At 41.6% G+C, this 21,538-nt stretch overlaps 1 protein-coding gene across 4 annotated transcripts in view; it reads right to left on the bottom strand.

Annotated features, from left to right (window-relative positions):
- The window catches only part of NUP93 (nucleoporin 93), an 85,677-nt gene extending 64,139 nt beyond the window's left edge, over window positions 1-21,538 (bottom strand). The window contains exons 1-3 of one of the 4 annotated variants that reach the window (XM_069793768.1): window positions 21,464-21,538; window positions 14,830-15,043; window positions 14,168-14,285 (exon numbers count right to left, since the gene is read on the bottom strand). In XM_069793768.1, the coding sequence (XP_069649869.1) occupies window positions 14,168-14,285; window positions 14,830-15,008 (297 nt within the window). In that variant the 5' untranslated portion in view covers window positions 15,009-15,043; window positions 21,464-21,538. Of the gene's footprint in view, window positions 1-14,167; window positions 14,286-14,829; window positions 15,044-20,369; window positions 20,539-20,919; window positions 21,060-21,186; window positions 21,334-21,463 lie in introns of those variants that run through there. The other 3 variants (XM_069793771.1, XM_069793769.1, XM_069793770.1) reach the window with 3 other exon arrangements.

Genomic DNA, 21,538 nt, shown 5'->3' with positions numbered 1-21,538 from the left:
TTGAGTAATCAAGCTTCTTACCATTAGAAATGAGCTGCAAATTTTCTGGATAAGCCATTTTTAATCTTGGAAAAATTAAATCAAGTTAGAGGCTGAGAAATACTGCAGGGTTAGCTCTCTAAAAAAAAAAAAAACCAAACAAAAAAAACCCCCAAACAAACCACAGAGTACAGTGTCCAAATGTGTAATTCCACAGCGAGGTGGGTCTTTGCATCCAGCTTCCACCATTTAGCTTTCACTAGGACCTCAAGATGGGCATGGTCTCTTTTAGTCAAGACAATGGTGGTCTTTTGACTACTGAATTAGTGCTTATTTCAGATTCATTAAAGCCTTTAGGTTTTTGTATCTACTTAACAGACAGAGTAAAAGGATTTAAACATGCCATTTTCTGTTACAAGCCTTGGGGCAGGAGAGGAAAGAAATAATGAATGTTTCAGAGTTGCTATATGGTAACCATAGCAGGCAAAATCAATTACTGCTAAGAGGATCTGGAGATAACATACAGGTTCCCACTCATCTATTTGAAATGTGTTTTTTTGTTGCCTTTTTTCCCCCCTCCAATTCCTACCCCACTTCTCTTCAGAAATGTCTTCCCTCATACATTACAATCTGGCCTAAAGAATCCTACTGGCTTGCAAACACATTCAGAGATAAGGATTTGTCATGATACTGTACAGTATCCCCACCTGTGCACTCCCACTTATCTGAGATTAAAATCAAATCCTTCACAGATTCCTACTTCTGCCTTTCACACAGGTTTGGCTACACTGAACCTTAGTATCAGAGAAACCAAACAATGATGTGCTTTTATCAAGAACACTATGTAAGCTGGACAGCCATCCTCAAAACTGCAGGACAGATTTGGGGAATTAGCAAAAGCACGTACACCCCCTCACATGACATGAGATGGGAACACTTTTGGGATGGATAACATCAAAAAAAAGGAACCAAATAGGAGCTGGTACTGTAAAAGTCTGAAACAAGTGATCTAGAAAGGGCAGATCCAGAAATCCAGTTCACACAGGTCTGAACAACAAGAAAAGGATATCTGTTTAAATTATGCCAAGCTCAAAACCAATAAAAGGAAATAAATTTTAACGTGATCTGTAATTGAATTGTAGAAGTTACTACCACAGGAAGATGGCAAGACCAAAAACATAATGGGATTAAAAACCGACTCAGTATGTATATGGATATTGACAATATCTGGAGTTGTGTTTAATGTTAAACTTGTGGAAGGAATTATTATCCCTCATGCTTCAGGGTTTTAACCAATCTCTAACCACTAGAGAACAGGGTAAAGCCTAATAAAGCAAGCAGATATCCCCCTGAACACCTTTGTCAGTGTTTCTCCTCTGAATTACCCAGTGCTGGTCATAAGCATATAAAGGGAACTGAATAGATGTGTCCCAAATCTGATCTACTAAATCAACTATGACAAATTTAGTTTCAACTAATCCCACATCTCTGATTCAAGTCTAGGATAGCCAATTCAACCATTCAAAAAGGTTTAATAAGGCTGCTGAAATTGAAGTTAAGCACTGCCATGTTTACCACAGTCTCTCCTCATTCACCAGCTTTTGAACAGCGCTCATGTAACACTAGCAAGCCTCCCCTCTGCTCCCTCAAAAATGCCACAAGTTAGAAAATCTCTCTCCCCTTCCCCACCTCCACTCCACAATAAACACTGAAGATATCACATAATCCAGAAATTGGTGCTACAAAAGCTGGCAACATGCTATTTTATACTCTATAAAGTTATTTTAAAATTAAGTCTCTCCAACCTTCTCAAGCCATTTTTACCAAGTAACAATTAAACATGCTGTTCCAATTAAGTTAAAAAATAATCTGTTAGCCGTGGCTCAGAATGTTGCATAAGCAGATCCCTTCTGGTGGAAGCACCATGCATCTTGCATGCTTGCTGAGATACAAATAATGGAATGGTATAGAAAATTTCTAACTCCTCTCCCTAAGCTTCTTTCAGTCATTTCCATGTACACAGAAAACCAACAGGAGACATTTTGCAACAACTGCTTTTTACTTAAACAAGAGTTTAATGATTTAGCTCAAAGTAAGTAAATAATCCTCTTGCACCCAAAATATTGTCAAAGTACAGACCTGAGTAAAGTTGGCAGGAGACAATAAATGAATGCAAAGTAGGAAAGCAAAGGGAATAAATACAACTGGAGTAAGAAAAAAAAAGTATCCTGGTTTCAGCTGGGATAGAGTTAATTTTCTTTCTAGTAGCTGGTATAGTGTTATGTTTTGGATTTAGTATGAAAATAATGTTGATAATGCAATGATGTCTCTAGTTGTTGCCAAGTAGTGTTTAGACTAAGTCAAGGATTTTTTCAGCTTCTCATGCCCAGCCAGCAAGAAGACTCGAGGGGCACAAGAAGTTGTGAGGGGACACTGCCAGGGCAGCCGACCCAAACTGGCCAAAGGAATATTCCATACCATGAGTCATGCCCAGTATATAAACTGGGGGCAGTTGACCAGGGGGGATGGATCGCTGCTCAGGAACTAACTCGGCATCAGTTGGTGAATGGTGAGCAATTGCATTGTGCATCACTTGTTATTTATATTCCAATCCTTTTATTATTATTATCATGATTATTATTTTCTTCCTTTCTGTCCTATTAAACTGTCTTTACCTCAATCTACGAGTTTTACTTTTTTTCAATCCTCTCCCCCATCCCACTGGGTGGGGGCAGTGAGCAAGTGGCTGCGTGGTGCTTAGTTGCCAACAGGGGTTAAACCATGACCAAGTGGAAGAAAGATGAGAAATAAACAACAGGAAAGAAAACAGAAAGGAGGCAGTGAGAACAGAAGTTGTGCCAAAAATCTAAATGAGTGAAGCAAATGCACGTGTCCTTACTTCCACCTCAAAAGGCTGCATCAGGAGCATATCTTGGCAGGAATAAGAATTCATTTTGACTTCAAAAAGGAAAGTTAAAAAACATCTATACACACCACCCAAACATTTCTTCTTTAAACTGCCAAATCTTCAGGCTGCTGTTTTGCATGGGGAAGCTTAAGTACATCCACAGTTTGATGCCCAGGCATCAGTAAACAGTTTACACACTTATTAGTTAGTGACTATTTTAAACCAAAGCTTGATAATGCCTAGGATTAAGATTTTGGATGTGGAGTCAAACTGACTAATTACTACAGTGCAGAGGAGGGCATGCACAACAATACACTACGGCCTTTCCCAGACTGCTAAATTACGCAAATGGTTTACTAATAAACCCTGGTGGAATTCATCAGTGGAGTAACACTTTCAAGAGGCCCAAGTAAATTAGGGGGGCTTGAAAGGAGGGGAGGGAGTCGAGAGCTGCAGCAGCTGCTGGTTTTTCTAATAGATCTGAGGAACAGCCTTGCTGGAAAGAAAGTGTCCAGGGTTTTATGGTGTTTGTGACCACAGGAGTTCAGTGAGACAGCCTGGCCTGCTCATGTTACAAACTTCCCTTGTGAAAGAGTGGTTTGTTTTGTACAGCTCCCAGCACCATGAGATTAGTTGAGAAAGATGCTCAAGACAATGCTTAAGTAATGAAGACACTAGCAAAAAACCCTGCAAAAACAATAGTTCAGGAGAAAGGTAACCCACCTCTCTTTGTATAGGTCAGCTCCAATCCACTCTGTCCCATTTCAGAAAAGTTTGCTGAAGATCAGAATTCTTTTTTTCCTATTGCAGTTGGGAAATTTTCTTTATTTCTCCTTTTCAGAAGTAAGAACTGAAAAGCCATACTGACTAAAATAGGTAAACATCCACTTTTCAATCCCAAACCTATAGCTTAAATCAACCTACTGCAACACTGGGACTGAAAGCTTCTGCCATCTGTGAAAAGTCCCTGCAACAAGACCTCTTCACAACTATGAACAGGGCTTCCCAAAGCCCAGTATCTCTGTTTCCAAGTTCCACAGAGGCACCAGAAGGATATAGCATGGTCCACTCTGGAAAGAATTGGATTCCTTCAAAAATAAATACATTAAAAAGAAAAAAAACCCAACCACTCCAAACTGTGGTCTTATGCTGTTACTATCCAAAATGCTCTTAGTACTTTAGAAACCTAATTTACCTTCTTGTTAATTTTTCACTTTTTTTTCCACCCTTAAACGCAATAAAGATGAATTGGGTTCACGTTCATGTATCACCAGTTCCACTGTTAAATTCCAGCAGACCTGCAGCTCTTTTATTTCAGAGCTATATATAATCAAGGTACCAGAAGTCTCCAAATCCTCTTCTGTAAAGTCTACACTTTTTTCCTAATGGTTTCAAAACTGATGGAAATATCAATATTTTACAAAACAAAATGGAGTGGTGCTTTGCAAAAGCTACATTTGAGCCTCAAATAAATAAAAACATCTCTTTAGCCCAAGTAATTGCTCTATCACATGATACATGGAGGTGACAAATTGCCAGGTTGCAAGAATTTGCATCTCAGCACTGTTTCTTCTCACCAATGTGTATAACCAAAGAGATGAAACCGTTATACTAAATTTTTCCATCACCTTGAAAACACTAATTCTGATAGTTCATTTGCACATGCTGAGCACACACTGTCTAGGTCAGTAGTCAATACAAGACCTCAGCGAGCACTAAATTAATGGGATGGCGTGACATTAAGAGGTACCGCGTTGCCAGAAGTACCATCCTCCTAGTAAGATGCAACATGGATCCTGAAAGTCATTAATGATTCCACAGTATTTCTTGCAATAGTAACATTGCTCCAAGCAGGGTCTTGGTGAAATTCTGACTCAGATAATCACATCCCACCAGCTGAGGTTTGCTCTACAGTTTCAGCTACACATGGTGTTTTAAAGGGTCCTGCAATGCTACTGAGAGAAGCAGTGATGTCTACACCTCAGCACAGGAGAGTCTGCATTTTGGATATGTGATTTCCAAACTGCCTTTTATACCATATTCGCCTTGTCACAGGGGTACAAGTTACCATTCAATTAGGAATTGGAACAATTTTCATCAAAGGGAAGAGCTACGCACCATAAGGAAGAAAAAAAGGGAGTGGGGGGAATGAAGTCAAGTGTTACAACTCAAAATCTGGTCTCTGTTTTAAGATGTTTATGACAGGTACTTCAAATATGTTTATTAAAAGTCTACAGTTGTACCTATTTGAGATGCAAAGAACATATCTAGATTAAGCAGACAGGAAATATAAAATATGCCAGGACATAGCAGAATTTAAATAGATCAATAAACATCGCTACTAGAACACGAGTTCTCAATTTTTCCATCTCATGACCTTGCATTAGCATAAAGTTTTGAAATGTCCCTTTCATACTCCCTTGTTTACCCATGATGAAAAGAGAAAGGCAGATCATGTCTCTTCTCTCCCTGAATCCGTGATCGGAACCATGATGAACTGGAAGATCACCACATAATTACTCCAGTTAGCACGCAACCAAGCAAACAAAAGAAATTTGAAATAATTCAGTATCACAACATTTATTGAGTGACTAATCTGGCCAACTAACAAAATGCCATAGAGTATTCTACATTAAATGTGCCACAGTTTGGTTTTTTGAAAGCTGCGTGTGTTTGTTTTTAAGGTTACTAAGGCCAGGGTATTTTAAAACAGCACTACTAAACCATGCTATTACCCTAGTAATGAAACCTAGAGAAAACTGCTGCTTAGATGTTGTACTGGGTCCACGTGGCAAGGTTTTGGTAGCAGGGGGGCTACAAGGAGACTGTGAGCCCGTGGGAAGCCCGCACTGGAGCAGGTTCCTGGTAGGACCTGCGGACCTGTGGAGAGAAGAGCCCACAAAGCAGGTTTTCTGGCAGGAGTTGTGACCCTACAGGGGACCCACACTGGAGCAGTCTGTGCCTGAAGGACTGCACGCCATGGAAGGGACCCATGCTGGAACAGTTCATGAAGAACTGCAGCCCGTGGGAAGGACCCACGTTGGAGAAGTTCATGGAGGACTGTCTCCCATGGGAGGGACCCCACTCTGGAGCAGGGGAAGACCATGAGAAGTCCTGCCCCTGAGCAGAAAGGAGCGGCAGAGACAATGTGCGATGAACGGATCATAACCCCCATTCCCCATCCCCTTGCGCTGCTGCAGGTGGTAGGTAAGGAATTCAGGAGTGAAGCTGTGCCCGGGAAGAAGGGAAGGGTGGGGGGAAGGTGTTTTAAGATTTGGTTTTATTTCTCATTACCCTACTCTGGTTTGATTGGCAATAAATTAATTTTCCCTAAGTTGAGTCTGGTTTGCCTTTGCTGGTAGTTGGTTGAGTGACCTCTCCCTGTCCTTATCTCAACCTACAAGCCTTGTTATATTTTTCTCTCCCCTGTCTAGCTGAGGGGGGTAGTAATAGAGCAGCTTTGGTGGGCACCTGGCATCCAGCCAGCATCAACCCACCACAGATGTAAACTAAGCATGTGAGGGAAAAAGCAACAAGGAAAAGAATAATACCCAAACCCCCAAATACATTCCCAATGTTTTGGGCTTCTCCCCCCCCCCCTTTCTTTTTATACAGTGTTATTCACTCACCTACCTGATGCCAAAAGAAGTTTTGGGTTTCTTTTGTTGTTTTTTGGTTTGTTTTTTTTTTTTGTTTTGTTTTTTTTTTTAACTTAAAACCACAATTAAAAAAAAAAAAAACACAACAAAAAACAGCAAAACTCCCACCCTAGCCATCAAATAGAGAAGCCTGCACTCTTAAACCCCAGTTACATCCCACTCTATGCACACCTTGGCATTTCCCAGGGCAGTCTTTGATCAGCACAGGCCTTGGGAGGCTCGGGACCAACCTGTTCACTCAGAGGGCCCCTGCGAGACTATCAGTGTCAGGAAGCTGGCAGACAGGCCACCAAACCCCCGGCTGCCTCGCCAAGGCTGCATGCTGCAGCAGCCTTTGCAACTCTCATCACCCAGCAGAGAGCCACAGACAGGCTGCAGTTTTCTTTTAGAGGTTTATGTGAAATTGTTACACATTACCTAAAAGAAAGGAGACATGCAAACACATCAGAGATGAGATGAGGAAGTTTCTGTAATTTATATTTCTAAGGTCAACATCCCTTTACTCCATTTGCTGCATGTCAAAATACTCATCCATTCCACATCACTGCTTTCTTCAATTGTGTTAAAACTGCCTCTGGCCACATTTAATTAGCAGGATATTTATATTCTTGATTTACATGGCTAAACATATACATTAAGGGTCAAATCCTGAATTAAATCAATGAGACAACCTAAGCAAAGAAGATAGCAGGGTTTGATACTAGCATGCACTAGTAATGGGAGGAAAAAAATGACTTGTGAGAACCTTTCCAGAGAAGTATTTTTGGAGTGCAAGATTTCTACAGCTTTTGAAGAATTCGCAACTATGACCACAAATAATACTTTTCATGTGGACTGCAGCAGTGCAAAGAAACCAACAGCTAACGACCGACCCTAAAAAACACACGGTAGAAGACTGTCCTCTTGCATTCACTGTCCTGGCTCTGCAATGGTTAAAAGGTCCCCACAGCTGTACTAGCATCATCGATTAGGGTGAACAAGGAAGCAACAGAAAAATAAAGCCACCTTAATTTCAAGCTCCATTAGAACTGAAGGAGTTGGGGGGAGGGGGAGGAGAAATCAATGTTTGGCAAATGGGAAAGGACAAAATCTGCAAAAGGAAAAATGCACTTTCAGACTAAGCTAATGCAAACAATGGATGGTGAACAGCACTTGAGGTTGCCCCTTTAAGGTTGTGTCAGCATTTCCATTTATAAACTCTGATTTTAGTTACACTCTAGTAGATTACCACAGGCTTTGGTATTACTCTAGCAGATACCACAAAGTGTATCACAAATGGTAATATAAAATAGCAGTAAGAGCTCACTGGTTGAATAATGCACCCTTTCAGTACCTGATGTCAGAGTAAATGTTTTTAAATTATGAGTCATATGCATACATACACACAAACAGAACATAGGGGCAAGCATCCTGGGACCGATTCTACCAACACTAAAACAGAAGTCAAAGCTGCATTTGATACGAAGCCTGTTTACAGTACTCTGAAAAAAATGAAAATATCCCAGATACTTAATTTCAGTCTGCCTCATTTGCCACTTGGACACATTTCAGTCTAACCTTCTGCCCTCATTTAGATAAAAGCTCTCATTTCTGTATCTGGACCTCCAGAGAGCTACTCAGTCAATACTCTGAACATCCACACCCAGAAATCAAAACCAAACCCTGGTATGCAACCTTTAATTTCAGTTCTGCCTAGTTTGGAAGGCCAAGGAGAAACTGTTGTACAAATGAGAATTCAACAAAATTTTCCTTCAGTGTAATGGAGCCAGGACTTAACTGCTTAGAAAGTCTGAGATAAAGCAATGTATGCAAGGAGAGCTCGTGTCCATTTCTAGCATTCACTTCACAGATCTGCAGAGCAACAACATTTCTTAAAATTACCACCATGACTCTGGGCTTAGACATTTCAAAACAAGCATACAGGGGGGGCTAAATCTAGTATCTCTAGTATCAAGCCATTGTGACATATTCAAAACACAAAGCACACAGTAAAGCATAAAGTATACTGTAATCAGTGAAACTATCTTAGTAGGTATAAATCAGGCCTTGATCCTGCAACTAACCCCTACCAGGTACTCCAAACAAGTTTACTTGAGCAGCACTGAACCTCTGACATCTGTACACAAACCAAACCACACATGTGTGAGAGCCAGCTCCTAGCTCACATTACAATAGCGCAGCCTTCCCATATACTTGTAATAATTCCTCCTCCAGCTGCCGTTACTGCCACCTGAGAGGGTCTGCTACGACAGTGCTCACTAGAAGGACGTCATAGTTTGCATCTTGGGAAGAGTGAAGAAATACCTTTTCTAAACAGAATGTCAATATTATGTTTATACACATATACCCCATCTTTGAGATACCAGCCTGCATGATCAACCCCCACCTGGGATTTTTAAAGCCACAAAGAAACAAACAAAAAAACCAATATGCATTTATGTGTTAAATATGACATCAAGAACATCAAGAATCACTTGACTACCATATTCAATTTTGAAAAGATTTTGCCAAAATAGGGCTTTTTGACAACTTAAAAAATATTGATCTTTATAAACTGTTGACATAGGAATTGTTATGAACTGGATTTGCTGCAAGAAGCATTTGTTGTGTTGCATGCAATTTAAGAACACAATCTTTGAAATGAGAGGAAAAATACAAATTCCTATAATTTAATGGCAAGTCTAGAGTCTTTTTCATAATCTTCCCAGCCTACTGCTCTAGTGGGAGACATTTCCTGGACTCACAACCCTTTTATGTGCAAGCAATCTACATTTTACAACTGATAAATAATTCAGATAATTAATTGAGCTGCAATTTGGTGCACTTCTTTTTAGTCAGCACTATGGAGTACCATTTAAAAGAGGTTCTGTACAGAAAGTCCCTCTTGCTTGTTAACCCAAGCTGAGGCTTCTATTAAGGTAAATTCCTAGATTCTCTTAACACTTTCTGAATGTCTCACATCAGCGTCCTGGGACTTCATGCCCTAGGATGCTCCCCTCTGATTTTTCTTGCTGTGTTTTACTGTCTATATAAGAACAGGGTATTTCCTGGAATTCTCCTTCCGCAGTGCTGACTGCCGCCATTTGAAAGATTAGATTCTAGCATATCTCTCTATGCTGCCCACATACAGGCTGCTAGAATAGACCACAACGTCAGAAGGAACAAATACAGTAAGTAAATATTTTAGGTAAGAAAGCTGGAGAAGCTCAAGCAAATTGTCAGAGAAATCACTGGATGCAAAGGAGCAATGTGGGAGCACATGGCAGGATGTCTAAGAAGTATTTTCATGCTGTAAGAGCTTTGATAGAATTTAAAAGTCAGCAGATACCTAAAATTCGTACAATAAAGATTTAATTGTATTCATAACCCTCACGTAACTGCAAGAGTCAGCAAAGGCTAAGCATTAGGTCTCCGCCTCTGGCACAAGGGCCCACATTCACCTCCAGAGGTACCACCTTCTCCTGTGCTGTGGTGTACATAAGCTGTACCAATGCAGAGTCCCACCAGAGCTTCACAGGGGGGAAGAGTGCAAGGGCTTGCAGTTTCAGATGCGTACCTAAAAAAAGTTTCAGCCTCTTAATCAAATGATGCTGTCAAGTATTTATGAACTGATAACACTACCTGCTCAAACTGAAGCTTGAGGGACACCACACATAGAAGAATAATTAAAGTGTTAAAGAATCTACAAACAAGAAGTAAGTTTCAGACAGGATTTAAGGTTAAGTAAATTTGCTGCAAACTACACAGGCTTGTGAATATGTGTTAAGCATCAGGAAAAGACAGGACTGAGAAAGGACAGCTGAGCCTACAACAGTTATGATAAACTGTGAACCAAGTTCATTTAGTATTTAGGAAGAAGTTTTTGTTGGTTAAAAAAAGAGGAATGGCAATGCTAGGAAGTGCAGGCTTGATGCAGAACAGAACAGCCCTTCCCAGTCCACAGAATTAAAGCCTAGCAGTATATCTGTGTAAATACTGAGTAACAGTAGAGGAATAGTAAAATCCTGTAAAACAATAAACCAGATCCCTTCCTTATATCACTCTGCACACTGCCTTCCAGGATACAATGGGAGCAACTTACAGAGGGAGAATTCTACACAGTGGAAAGGGATAGCTAAGTCTGACTCAAAATAAACACAACAAGCCTGAAGAAGCCTTATGAAGCTAATTAACTAGAAAGAATGAAAATAAATCTCAACAATCATCAGAAGGTATAAGAAAAAGTAACACAGGAAGAAGCGTTTGTAGCACATCTTTATCTAAAGCATCAAATAATTTTAAAACCTACTTGGTTAACAGAACTAATTAGAGGACAATCAGCAGTGTATAACTCAAAGGTCCTCTTACGTAACTAACAATAAAAACTACTCTGAAAGGACAAGATCCTGTTGTTGATGACTGCATACCAGAACCTACAGATGAGTGCAGAGAATTATCCATATTCTAAGCAAGTTACTTTCAGATAATGTCAACCATTGTCAACATTAACCAGACAGCTTGAGATTTGACTGCAAATAACCTCAGACAGAGCACAGGATCATGTTCTGCAAAACAACATAAAAATCCTTGCACCTGTTAACTGCAAAACAGGGACAAAACATTTAAAACTGGCACTTCACTCATGTGCCTGCAAGATGATCTAAAATGGAGCACCTTGCCACGCTTCCCACTGCAAATCGGTTTTAGCTAATTTACTATGAATGTTTTCTGCACATGGCCTGCAAAAGAATTTAAGATTCAAAGCACCCATGTATTAGGCCTCAGACATGAGTAGTTAGATTTAAATTAGAGAGTGATCACTGCTTAAATCACCAGTGTTAATCATGATTCAAAACAGCAAGCAGGAAACTTTGATTTAAATGATTGATTTTAATCCTGTTTTTCATTTGTACTTTTTAGCTGTTTTCCTAAAGCAAGGACTGAATCTCATTGGCTGATTTGGCCATTTAAACACATTGATTTGCAATTAACCACTGGTTTTATGCTACATTTGAAGCTTTTCCTAAACAGGAGGATACAATTGTATCTAAATTCACAATATAAACTTATTTAAAAACCATAGTATTTATTCAGAATCTTAAACACTTATTAAGCTTGAAAACAATCAGTGAGAAGTTTCTTATTTACTAGATGACACACACACTCTTACTCTTAAACATATGCTTCGTGTCAAGCTCCACTAGGATGGACTAGAATCCTATGAGAAATAGACCATATAGAAGTGTTCAGTCAATTAAAATGCCTTATGCAAAAGTATACAGGCTGTATTCCAAAATGTTTGCTTTTCAAATTGCCTCTGTGAGACCAAAGAGATTGTTAACTTTAGTAGCAAAAAGGTTGAAAATGATGGCTAGACACCGAGGCATTTCAGCACCTAAACACGCAAACAGACCAATACTTAAGAAACTTTCAAGAAGGCCTACACAAGGTAAGCACCCTGTTCCCACAGAAATCACCCATAGTTGAAATCAATGGGTCTCAGATACCACATTTGTTTAAGCATGGCTGAAAATTTCTTGATTTCAGGTGGTAAGATATTTTAAAAATAGAATCTCCTCCCACATCCTTCAAGCTTTTTCAATTACAAAATCTCATCTGTCACTTATTTTTTGTTTAAAAAATAAGTATGCTTATTTTTAAATAACTTCAATGGTTTATAGCAAGCTTAGTCCATAATGTCAACTGCCACGAATTCAAACTTAAACACTTCCTTTTTTAAAGAAATAAATGCATTCCAATGAAAAACACTCAAACATGGTCATGGGTCATAAAAAAAAATACACTGGAGATGAGAAAATATACTGAGCAGATCACCAGAATATACCAGAATCACCGTATCACATAAGGCCTTGAGATCTGGTATAATTAAGAAAGAAGAAAGCCTTCACATTTTGGTTAGGTAACCAGTAAAATAAAGTAAAATGTGAGTATTTTGCAGTCCTATACATTTTCTCATATGCCACAAATCTCAGATCCAAAGAGTCAAGAGATTCACTGCTTCTGGGCTCGAGAATCTACAGTAAGATTGTTCTTAAAGCAGAAAGGAAAACCACCAGAAATCAAAGAACTAACAGCAGCGGTAAACCTAAAAAAAAAATCTTGGAAAAAAATCTGGACAGAATGGGGTCAAGGAAGACATGTACCAAGTTTAACATCACCAATTAGAAACACAACAACATCAGAAACTGGAACAAAGGAATAAAATGAGACAAGACAAAGTGAATAATGCTAGTGGTTTAGAGCTCTCACTCTGTGATCATGCAAGGGAGAAAGTCTCCACAGTACACTATTTTTTAGTGAAAAAGAGGAGGAAAATCATCTGGGGAGGGCGAGAGAAGATAGCCAAATACACTAGGAGTTGCCAGAAGGTGAAGAGGTGCAAAGGCACAAGAAGAAATCCCATCTTAGAGACACATGTTAAATGCTCCGAGTAGTCAGTTCTCACACAGTCACCCCTCTGCATTCCCAGCCCAAGAGGACTGAAGGCAGTCCCAACGTGGAGGAGTACTGCTTGCACTGCAAGGAAACATCTCCTTGCCACGGGCACCAGGGCACACACATAGCCTACTGGAAAGGCTATGAGCCTTAGAGAATAGGGGATTAAGTAAATCTGCCTGAAGACAGGAGACCACAGGGCTCCTGACACTAGAATGAGACTAGACTAAGGGTCCATCCACCCAAAACGGACAGCACCAAATGCTTAAATAAAACATACCATTAGATAAAATGGAGTAACTTCACACACCTCCCTTCCCTCCCTTTCCCTTCTAAAGTTACATAGTTTAGGGCATACTACTTCTGTGAAAAAGACTTGCAACTCTTTTGACCCTCCTAACTTAGCCATCTGCCAGTACAGAGAGAGAATATAAGCTTCAAAATGATTAACCAGTAATTCAGACTGTTGTCTTCAACACAACCCACAACATCAATTCCATAACCAGCTCTTAACTGAGTAATGAATACCACAGGTTTCTTCATCATGAAGGCATTCTACAAGGGCAGGCAACTATCATAAAGCAAAAATAGATGGGTCACATTAATTTCTAAGACACCTGGGGAGATGATCTACAGGAAAATTTACAAGATTAAATCACACTGGCAAAGCATATGAAACATGTCAAAGTCAGTCTACCCACCAAGACAAGGTTATGACATCTGAGATACAGTGAAAGAAAAAGCTATACTCACCTCTTTTCCATGTTGACTTAAATGCCCCCTATTCCAACACCTCAAAATTGCCAAGTGGTTCCACATGTGTTCTTCATAAACATAAAAAAAGGTCTCAAAACTATGAGGGAGAGGTATCCCTGTGCAATTTAGGCTCGCAAAGCCAACAAAGACAGATCCACAAAGGCAGTAAGTATGTACCTAGTTCCTCTTGCCTTCAGCAAGAGTTTGGAACTTGAAGTACTTCTGCCAACCTGGTATTTAATGCTGCTTCTGATGGCTAACTTGAACATCTTTCATCATTGAAAGCAGCATCCCTCCTCTGTACTTCCTCCAGCCAGTGAATTAAACACAGAGCAAGACTATTTCCACAATGGCCTTAGAAGAGCTTTGAATCACAACACAGGAATGGCAGTTACAAGGGCAGTGAAATTCACGTCAGAAATGCCCCTACCTGGATATCAGTGTCCTTCACAGGTTCAAGAGGCTCAAATGTAGTGGCTGCACTTAGACTCTCTAGTCGCTGAGAAATGTGAGATATATCAAGCCCTCTAGACCCAAGAAGAACAGACCTATAAGGAAGAAATTGTCCAGGTATGAAATTAGTATTGAACAGACAGAACTCTAAACCCAAATTCATTGCCAATGTTTAGGTCAGCAGCTAGCCATGGACAGACAGTGCTCCCAGCTGTGTTATGAAAACTGCACAAAAAACAAACTTTGAACAGCCCTATGTGTATATCTAACCACCTCAGCCCTGCTGAACTCTTCTCTTTCTGCTGTGCCACTGCAGTACTGCACAGCTGCCAAGTCCTTCCAGATAGAAAAATTCTATAGCATGTTGGTAAATGTCTCTGGCAGCAGCCAGAACAAGGTACTGCACTTTTTGGCTTTAGTGGCTGAAATCAGGAATGGTAGCTCCTCAGATAAATCCTTCAATAACTTAAAGAGGAAAAAAAAAAAAAAAAAAAAGTAAGAGCAGGGGGTGGGGGGGAACCCAGTTTTGCTGTTTCTCCTGGGCATGTCCTCCTGGCAAGTCTCCCCAAAGGGTAGAAACCAAACCTGTCAACAGCTACCCTCTGCATAGAGCTTCCAATACCAGTGCTCTGTACTTACGCCTTAACGTCTGCAGTCTCCTGGGAAGTGCGGGTCAGAGTGCGGGAACGCAGGCGCTCCCCAGCCTGCTGGATCTCCTGCAGGTTGCGTTCTACATGAGGGAGCTCAGAGATGCCTTCTGTCTCGGCTGCAAGCTGTTCTGCCTGCTGGAGAAGCTCTCCAAAGCCTTCAGTATCCATCTCTGTTGCAGGTTTCACTCAAGATGGACAGAAACCTTCAGAGAAAGAGAAAATTCTTGCTCAGCTATAAACAGTTTCTATACCTACAACGGCACAGACATACCAGCAAGAGTGGGTCTTCTAGAACAGTATACTCTTCTGCCCATTCTCCTCAAGCACTAAATATCAAAGAAATACTTTCAAGTGGTCTCAGAGAGCTTTGCCTTGCAGGACTACGTTCTTAAGGCAGTCAGCAGACCTACAGACCTGTCAGAAGCAGGATGCAGATGCCATATGACAGTTTGTATATTGCCTTCATGCAGGATGCAGATGCCATATGACAGTTTGTATGTTGCCTTCATACAAAGGAGAGTGAAAGCAGGAGTCCCTGTGAGGAATTTGTTGTTAGTTTAGCTATAAACTACTTGTACACACATATATTTAAGTAGTTTGGAGAGTTGGACTCGATGATCCTTACCAGTCCCTTCCAACTCAATACATTCTATGATTCTATGACACACACATATGCATGCACAGGTATATATGTATACATGAGGGCTGAAAACACACACAACTTATAAACATGAAGTTAAATTAACAAGACAGGCAAGCACACACACGTACAGACACCCACAACTAGCCACCTATTAGAACGCGTTAATCCATACGTCATTAACCGCCAAAGCCAAAAGAAATACGTACATGTTGTTCCAATGTAAAAGACACGGTGTCTAACTTTGATGCGTGCAGAACATTTTACCAGTGTTTGTGAGAACTGCTTGCATAGACCAAATGAGAGAATAGTTAAAGAAACTACGCAGCATAAGGCAAGGGCTGTAACAGAGGAGGTCATTAGTGCATCGTGCAGTTCCAAATTCAGAATGGAGCTTGTTATTTTTACAGAAAGGACAAAAATGTACATGCTTGGGATCAACGTGGAAAAAAACATGTACCTGCAATGGTGTCCACATTCATGGAATATGAAACCCAAACCCTCAACTTCACACTCCAAATCCATGATTTGCAGCTAAATCAGCTACATGTTAGAAGCACCTGGCACCTCTGTAAAGCCACAGGAGAAGATCACAGAAATCTAGTCTTGCTGAATGGTGCTACAGACACGGGAATCTCCAGTACAATCTCTCTCTCATAGCATTTGCACCCTAACCCAGAGTGCCTGGGATCAAATAAGACAAACCAGATCTCAAGCATTAACTCCAGCTCTTTATCCTTTACTCAAAAGTAAAATCAATGGAGACTATCTAGTTCAAGGGAGCCCACCAAGAAGAAAACAGGGCATTTCTACAAACCAAAAATAGCCTGCAATACAATTATTTCTTGGTACCCCTCAATCATACCAAAGCAATTTAACAGTACAATTTTAATATTCCTCACGTTCTCAGTCTCACCACCATTCCCAAGTACAACTACCAGTGGCAACAGCACTGCTTTCGTCTGTCTGGACAAGTGATTTAAAAGCACTGCATGATGATTCATTCAGACATATGCAGTTAGAAAGAGAAACTGATCCACACTGCCTGTGTGCCAGGACAAACCCTAACAGCCGGCATCCCGGAATGGAGAATTTCACAAGCACTCCCCACCCACTTCTGGAAAGCTGGGAGCTACTGGGGGAGGCAGCAATCATATTTGCACTGACTTGTTAATCAGGTGAGATAGCAGAGACTGGATTTGTTTGAACAGATTAGCATGTCACCGAGACAGAGGGGAACAAGGTGGGGGGGGTTGGAAATAGGCGGTTTCATGCCCTGCAATGCAGTACAGAACATCTTTCCAGTGTTTACTTGTGATAACTCAGGTGCACCCCTGCCAGAAGCAGCCTCTGTTGGCAAACACTGACCAGAACAGCCACACTCCCACACAGTTAAGAACTGATCAGATACTCCAGGAGCAGCGACTGCAAGAAGAGCACAGATTTCAGCTTGATTTGATCCAATCCGGTCCACTTCCCCTTTTCATTACCGACAAGATAAAATGCTGGGAGTGTAAAGCGTCACTAACTTCTCAGAGCACTGAAACCAAAAGCATGGAGAATCAGTGCACTATAAAACTGCTCCCAAAGCTGCACTTTTTAGCCATAGACTCCACATCAATACCATATAAGGTCTGTCCCATAACTTTGCTGATGTAGGACAACTGCAACAGCTCTGTGAAATTGAATTGAATTCAGCAAACATGGAACAAACTAGTTATTTTGGACCAAGTTAAACTACCTGCGATTATAACCAAGCACTGGAAATGACAGCTGAAAACTTATCTAGAGAGCCAACACTAAACAGCTTTTTCTAAGCAACAGAATTCAAATATTCAGACTGAGTAACAGCACAAACAACTTTGTCTCCACCCTGACAGAATTTACTGCATCCAAGACACTGCAGTCTGACTCTTAATGCTGCTGTGCAAGATGGAAACTGCTACCACAGTAACAAGCAGAGCGATGGCAGATTTTCACGTCTGGCTAGGGAAGAAGCAACAACTGACACCTAAGGGAAAGAAAATACATCAGAAATTAAACTAACTTCTGTGAAACCAGATCGACCTTGGGCTAAAAGCCAGGACTGAAAAGGCTCTTCTGTAAAACACCTTTGATGACTTATCAATAGAAGCTGCTGCATTAGACTACTATGCCATTAAACCCCAGTTTAATGTTTCCCCAACATTTAAAACCACAAATAAACGCTATATATTGTACACGTTGACTGGATTTAAGCCAAAAAGAAACTAGAAATGATGATGACAGGTTTCTTAAGTCTATTCAGACTGATTATAAATAATGATTTATTCCCTAAATCCCTAAAAATTCCTCAAGAGCACTAGAATGCTACCCAATGAAGAACACTGTAGCTGTAATACTCCAAATATGGCCACGATTAATGTTTTACTGTACTAGCTTCAGAAAGATGCAAAGCTGAAATACTCTAATGTGTGCGCAAGCGTCTGTTGTACTTCACATACTGACAGGTTTTGTGTCATCAAATTAATTAACTTTGAGAAACAGACTAAAAAAAAAAAATCAGATTTTTTCCCATGCTTTGAAAAAAGAAAGGAGGAAGACTTCACAGGGGAGAAGGAAAGCCTCACCCGCTACATTCAGAATAGCTGATGGACCAATACAGTTCCACAAGTTGCAAAGAGATTCTTCAAAATAGGAAATGAAGAGGAAGAAATCCAGTGTTGTCCTCTTGCAGAGGCTCCCGCCCCAGAGTGCTCAAGAGACCCAGTCTGACAAGTCAAGATCAGCTTCTTTTGGAAGGAAGATGCAAGAGCACACTAGTAAGAGAAAGTAAGCAATTCTTTACTTGCTGCAGCCAAGATCTGAGGCAAAAGTGCTTTTTTGACAGGCTCCAAGCCTGGGCTGCTCAGATAGTATAGCAGGTTCTGTCTACTAAGCTAAACATGAATAAGTAAAAGGCCTATTCTGCAGGCCTGGGGAATTCTGTAGGAACAGCAGTAATAATACGTAGCTCTTGCACAGCACTTTGCATAAGCAGACATCCAGACATTTCGGAGAGGAAGTCAGCAACATAATCTCCATGTTACAGACAGGGGAACTGATTAAGAAATGCAGAGATGGAAATCAAAGAGCAGGTGGCCAAATTTTTGTTAGTTTTTAAAGGAAAGCACAATGACATTTATAGGATATTAGTTAGACACTGAAATAAGTTGCCTTCCAAGGATGCTGACACTCTGCCACTGGAGCTTTTTAAGAGTAGGACAGGCATAAAGCAGAAGTGGTGTAGACCTACTGACCCCTCACCAAGAGCAGACACGCATCATTGGGGTCAACTCTTGAGGTCTCTTCCTGCCTTATTTTCCATGTTCCGCAAGTGGAAGTGACCAAGTACAACCCAAATATCTGCTGCACATTTTCAGGAGATCACCCTCTAGTATGTAAAGCACGATAATAAATGTTTAATCAAACCTAACAAGGGGAAAATTCCATACCCTAGCTACACTAAAAACACATGAAATCAGGATAGGCCAGCTTAAAAACAAATACCTGAAAGCTCCAAGCTATACTTGGTACTCCATCTGGTACAACAGCCCATTCCCCCAGCAACAAAAGGCTGATGCAGGAAAATCCTGAACAGGCCACACAACAATCTTTCAAACTTACTGCTTCTTCTACCACCCACCAATTAATCCTCCCCTGCCTCCCCAAAAGAGTTTCAGTCCTGTATGTTTTGTTCTTCATCTCATGTATAGGTAGACATGCAAAGGTCCAGTCTTATGATCTCAAAGAGCTCTTACAGTACATATGTTGAACAAAAATGTTTTTTCAAAGTTTTAAAGGCAGTATCATTCATTTATTTGCTTTTGTACTGTGAGAAAGGACAAACAAGGGCACATGACTTCTCTATTCTGTTGATTATTTAACCTGGAACCAAACAGTAGGCATTTTAAATTATTTCTTCCAATATATACTACCATGCATTTGTCAACACCACCTTTTATCTGCCATCTGACTTTGAAGTTCCTCACAGTGGTCTCAAGCCCCCACTGTCCTGAATAACTGACTCGGATGCAGTTTTGCCATCTTATCACTCACCCCCTTTTCCAAACACTTAGTACTTATTTTAAGCACCTGACTCTCACCCAACTCAGCAGGGCACTAACTTCCACAGGGTGGCAAACTGACCCTCATCAAATAGAGCATTTAGTTTTGTATTTGAAATTCCTTACATGAAAACCCAGATCCTCCCCCGTCACTGAATTTCCTGTGATATTATCACCACAGGAACATTATGGATTTAGATGACAGAATCACATACATCCTCCAAGCAAGTTTTAAGCTTTTCCTATTTGTAAGCCCCTAGAAGTTTTCCCAAGGAGTCAGAAACCCTTTTAGAGACACAACGTAAGCAAACAGCAGTAAATCACACAGGAAGTAGCTTCTCTTTGTTACCCTCACCTTAGCTCTCCATGACCTAACTACTGTCCCATAAGACAAAATGACCAAATTGAAGGAGGACGGAAGTAGCCCTTGTTTGCACTTGGACTTTAATTCAACCCCTTCCACTCACTGTTAATATATTCTGGTTTAGAATAATGTTGGGACACAGATGGCATCCAGCACTCCACAGCAGCTGCTAATTAAATACCGATACCCAGTGCACCCACAGCTCAAGTTTTAACACAACACAGTTCAACATCATGTCACAGAAGTCTGGCTATTGCCTGCAGTTGGGACCAAACAGCCAGAGTAAGTTACTCTATACACTTTATGATGAATCCAGGAAAATCAAAACCATAACACGGAGTGAATCTTGCCTAGGAGGGACTAACGAATAGCATTCCTTAGGTTCAGAAATAGTTCTGCATCCAAGATGCTCTGTAAGAAATCCTTATACTCATTTTCACCTGTTTTGCACAAGAAGTCAGCACTGCTGTTGGTAGACAGGACTTGTGAGCTGGGGTAGGGGGAAAAGGCTAGTCATCATTCTCATTCAAGGACAGTCTGAAGCATCCACGTTAAGTGTTTAAAGATAGCTATACTGTCCTGCATCGAACTTACTGATCTGAAAAACACAAAAGTCCTGAGTATTGCATACGGTTTACCTTCTGCATTCAGAAGTCTTCTATATCCTGACAGGAATATATAAAAGCAACGCTTGGCAACTCCGAGGTCACATGAGCTTACCAAAATCTGCCACGAAACAGAAGTTGAGCCAGCAACAGCATCGAGAACACTGTGCCTTTCATGAGCTCCCACCACCTGATACCTGGCAGCAGGTGCTCTTCCCCCAGTCAGGAACCAACCAGTAAGCCCACTGTGGCAAGGAATGTGACCCCCCCGCCCCCCCCAAACTTGAAACGGAGACTCCAAATCACATGCATACACAGACCCACCATCCTGACACCTCCCCAATCAAACAACAAGCTTCTGCTTCCTGAAGCACCAAGACAGCACCTCGGTTAAACGCGAAGCTCCCTTCTACAACTGGGCTTTGCACTGCCGACCAACACAAAACAGCTCGGATGAAGAGACTACTCCTCGCACATTCAAGGCCAGCCCCGCTACTTTAAGGCGGGTTACTTTTCGGGCAGATATATACAGAAACCCCAAGGAGCCCCAGAAAGGCCCACGGGGAGGCCTGCGAGTGCTCCCCACCAGCCTCCCGCCGCAGCGGCCTGCACTGCGGCTGAGGCACCCGTCAGGAAGCACCAGGGGCCGTACCGCTGCCCGGGGCTGCTCACGTCCTGCCTCAGGCAGCCGCCTCCCTGAGGGGGCTCTTCCCAGGGGAGGCCCCGCCGGAGCCCCCCACCACGGGGCCCGCCCGGCAGCCAGACAGAGGAAGCCCCGGGCGAGGGGAGGCTGCCGAGGGCTCAGGACCGGGTGGGGGGGGGGAGATTAGAACCCCGCACCGCCCACCGAAGAAGGGAGAGGAGGAGGAGGAGGAGGAGGTGGCAGTGGCGGGAGGGAAAGCCATGACACGTCCGCGAGGCGCCCTCACCTGCCCGCCGCTCTGGCCGCCGCGCCTGCCGTCCCCGCGCCGCGCGCCCCTATTGGCCGCCCTCACGCCCCTCCC

Source organism: Haliaeetus albicilla, chromosome 10, assembly GCF_947461875.1.
Source record: "Haliaeetus albicilla chromosome 10, bHalAlb1.1, whole genome shotgun sequence".
Taxonomy (NCBI): Eukaryota; Metazoa; Chordata; class Aves; order Accipitriformes; family Accipitridae; genus Haliaeetus; species Haliaeetus albicilla.
This window is presented reverse-complemented; position numbering and strand designations above follow the sequence as displayed.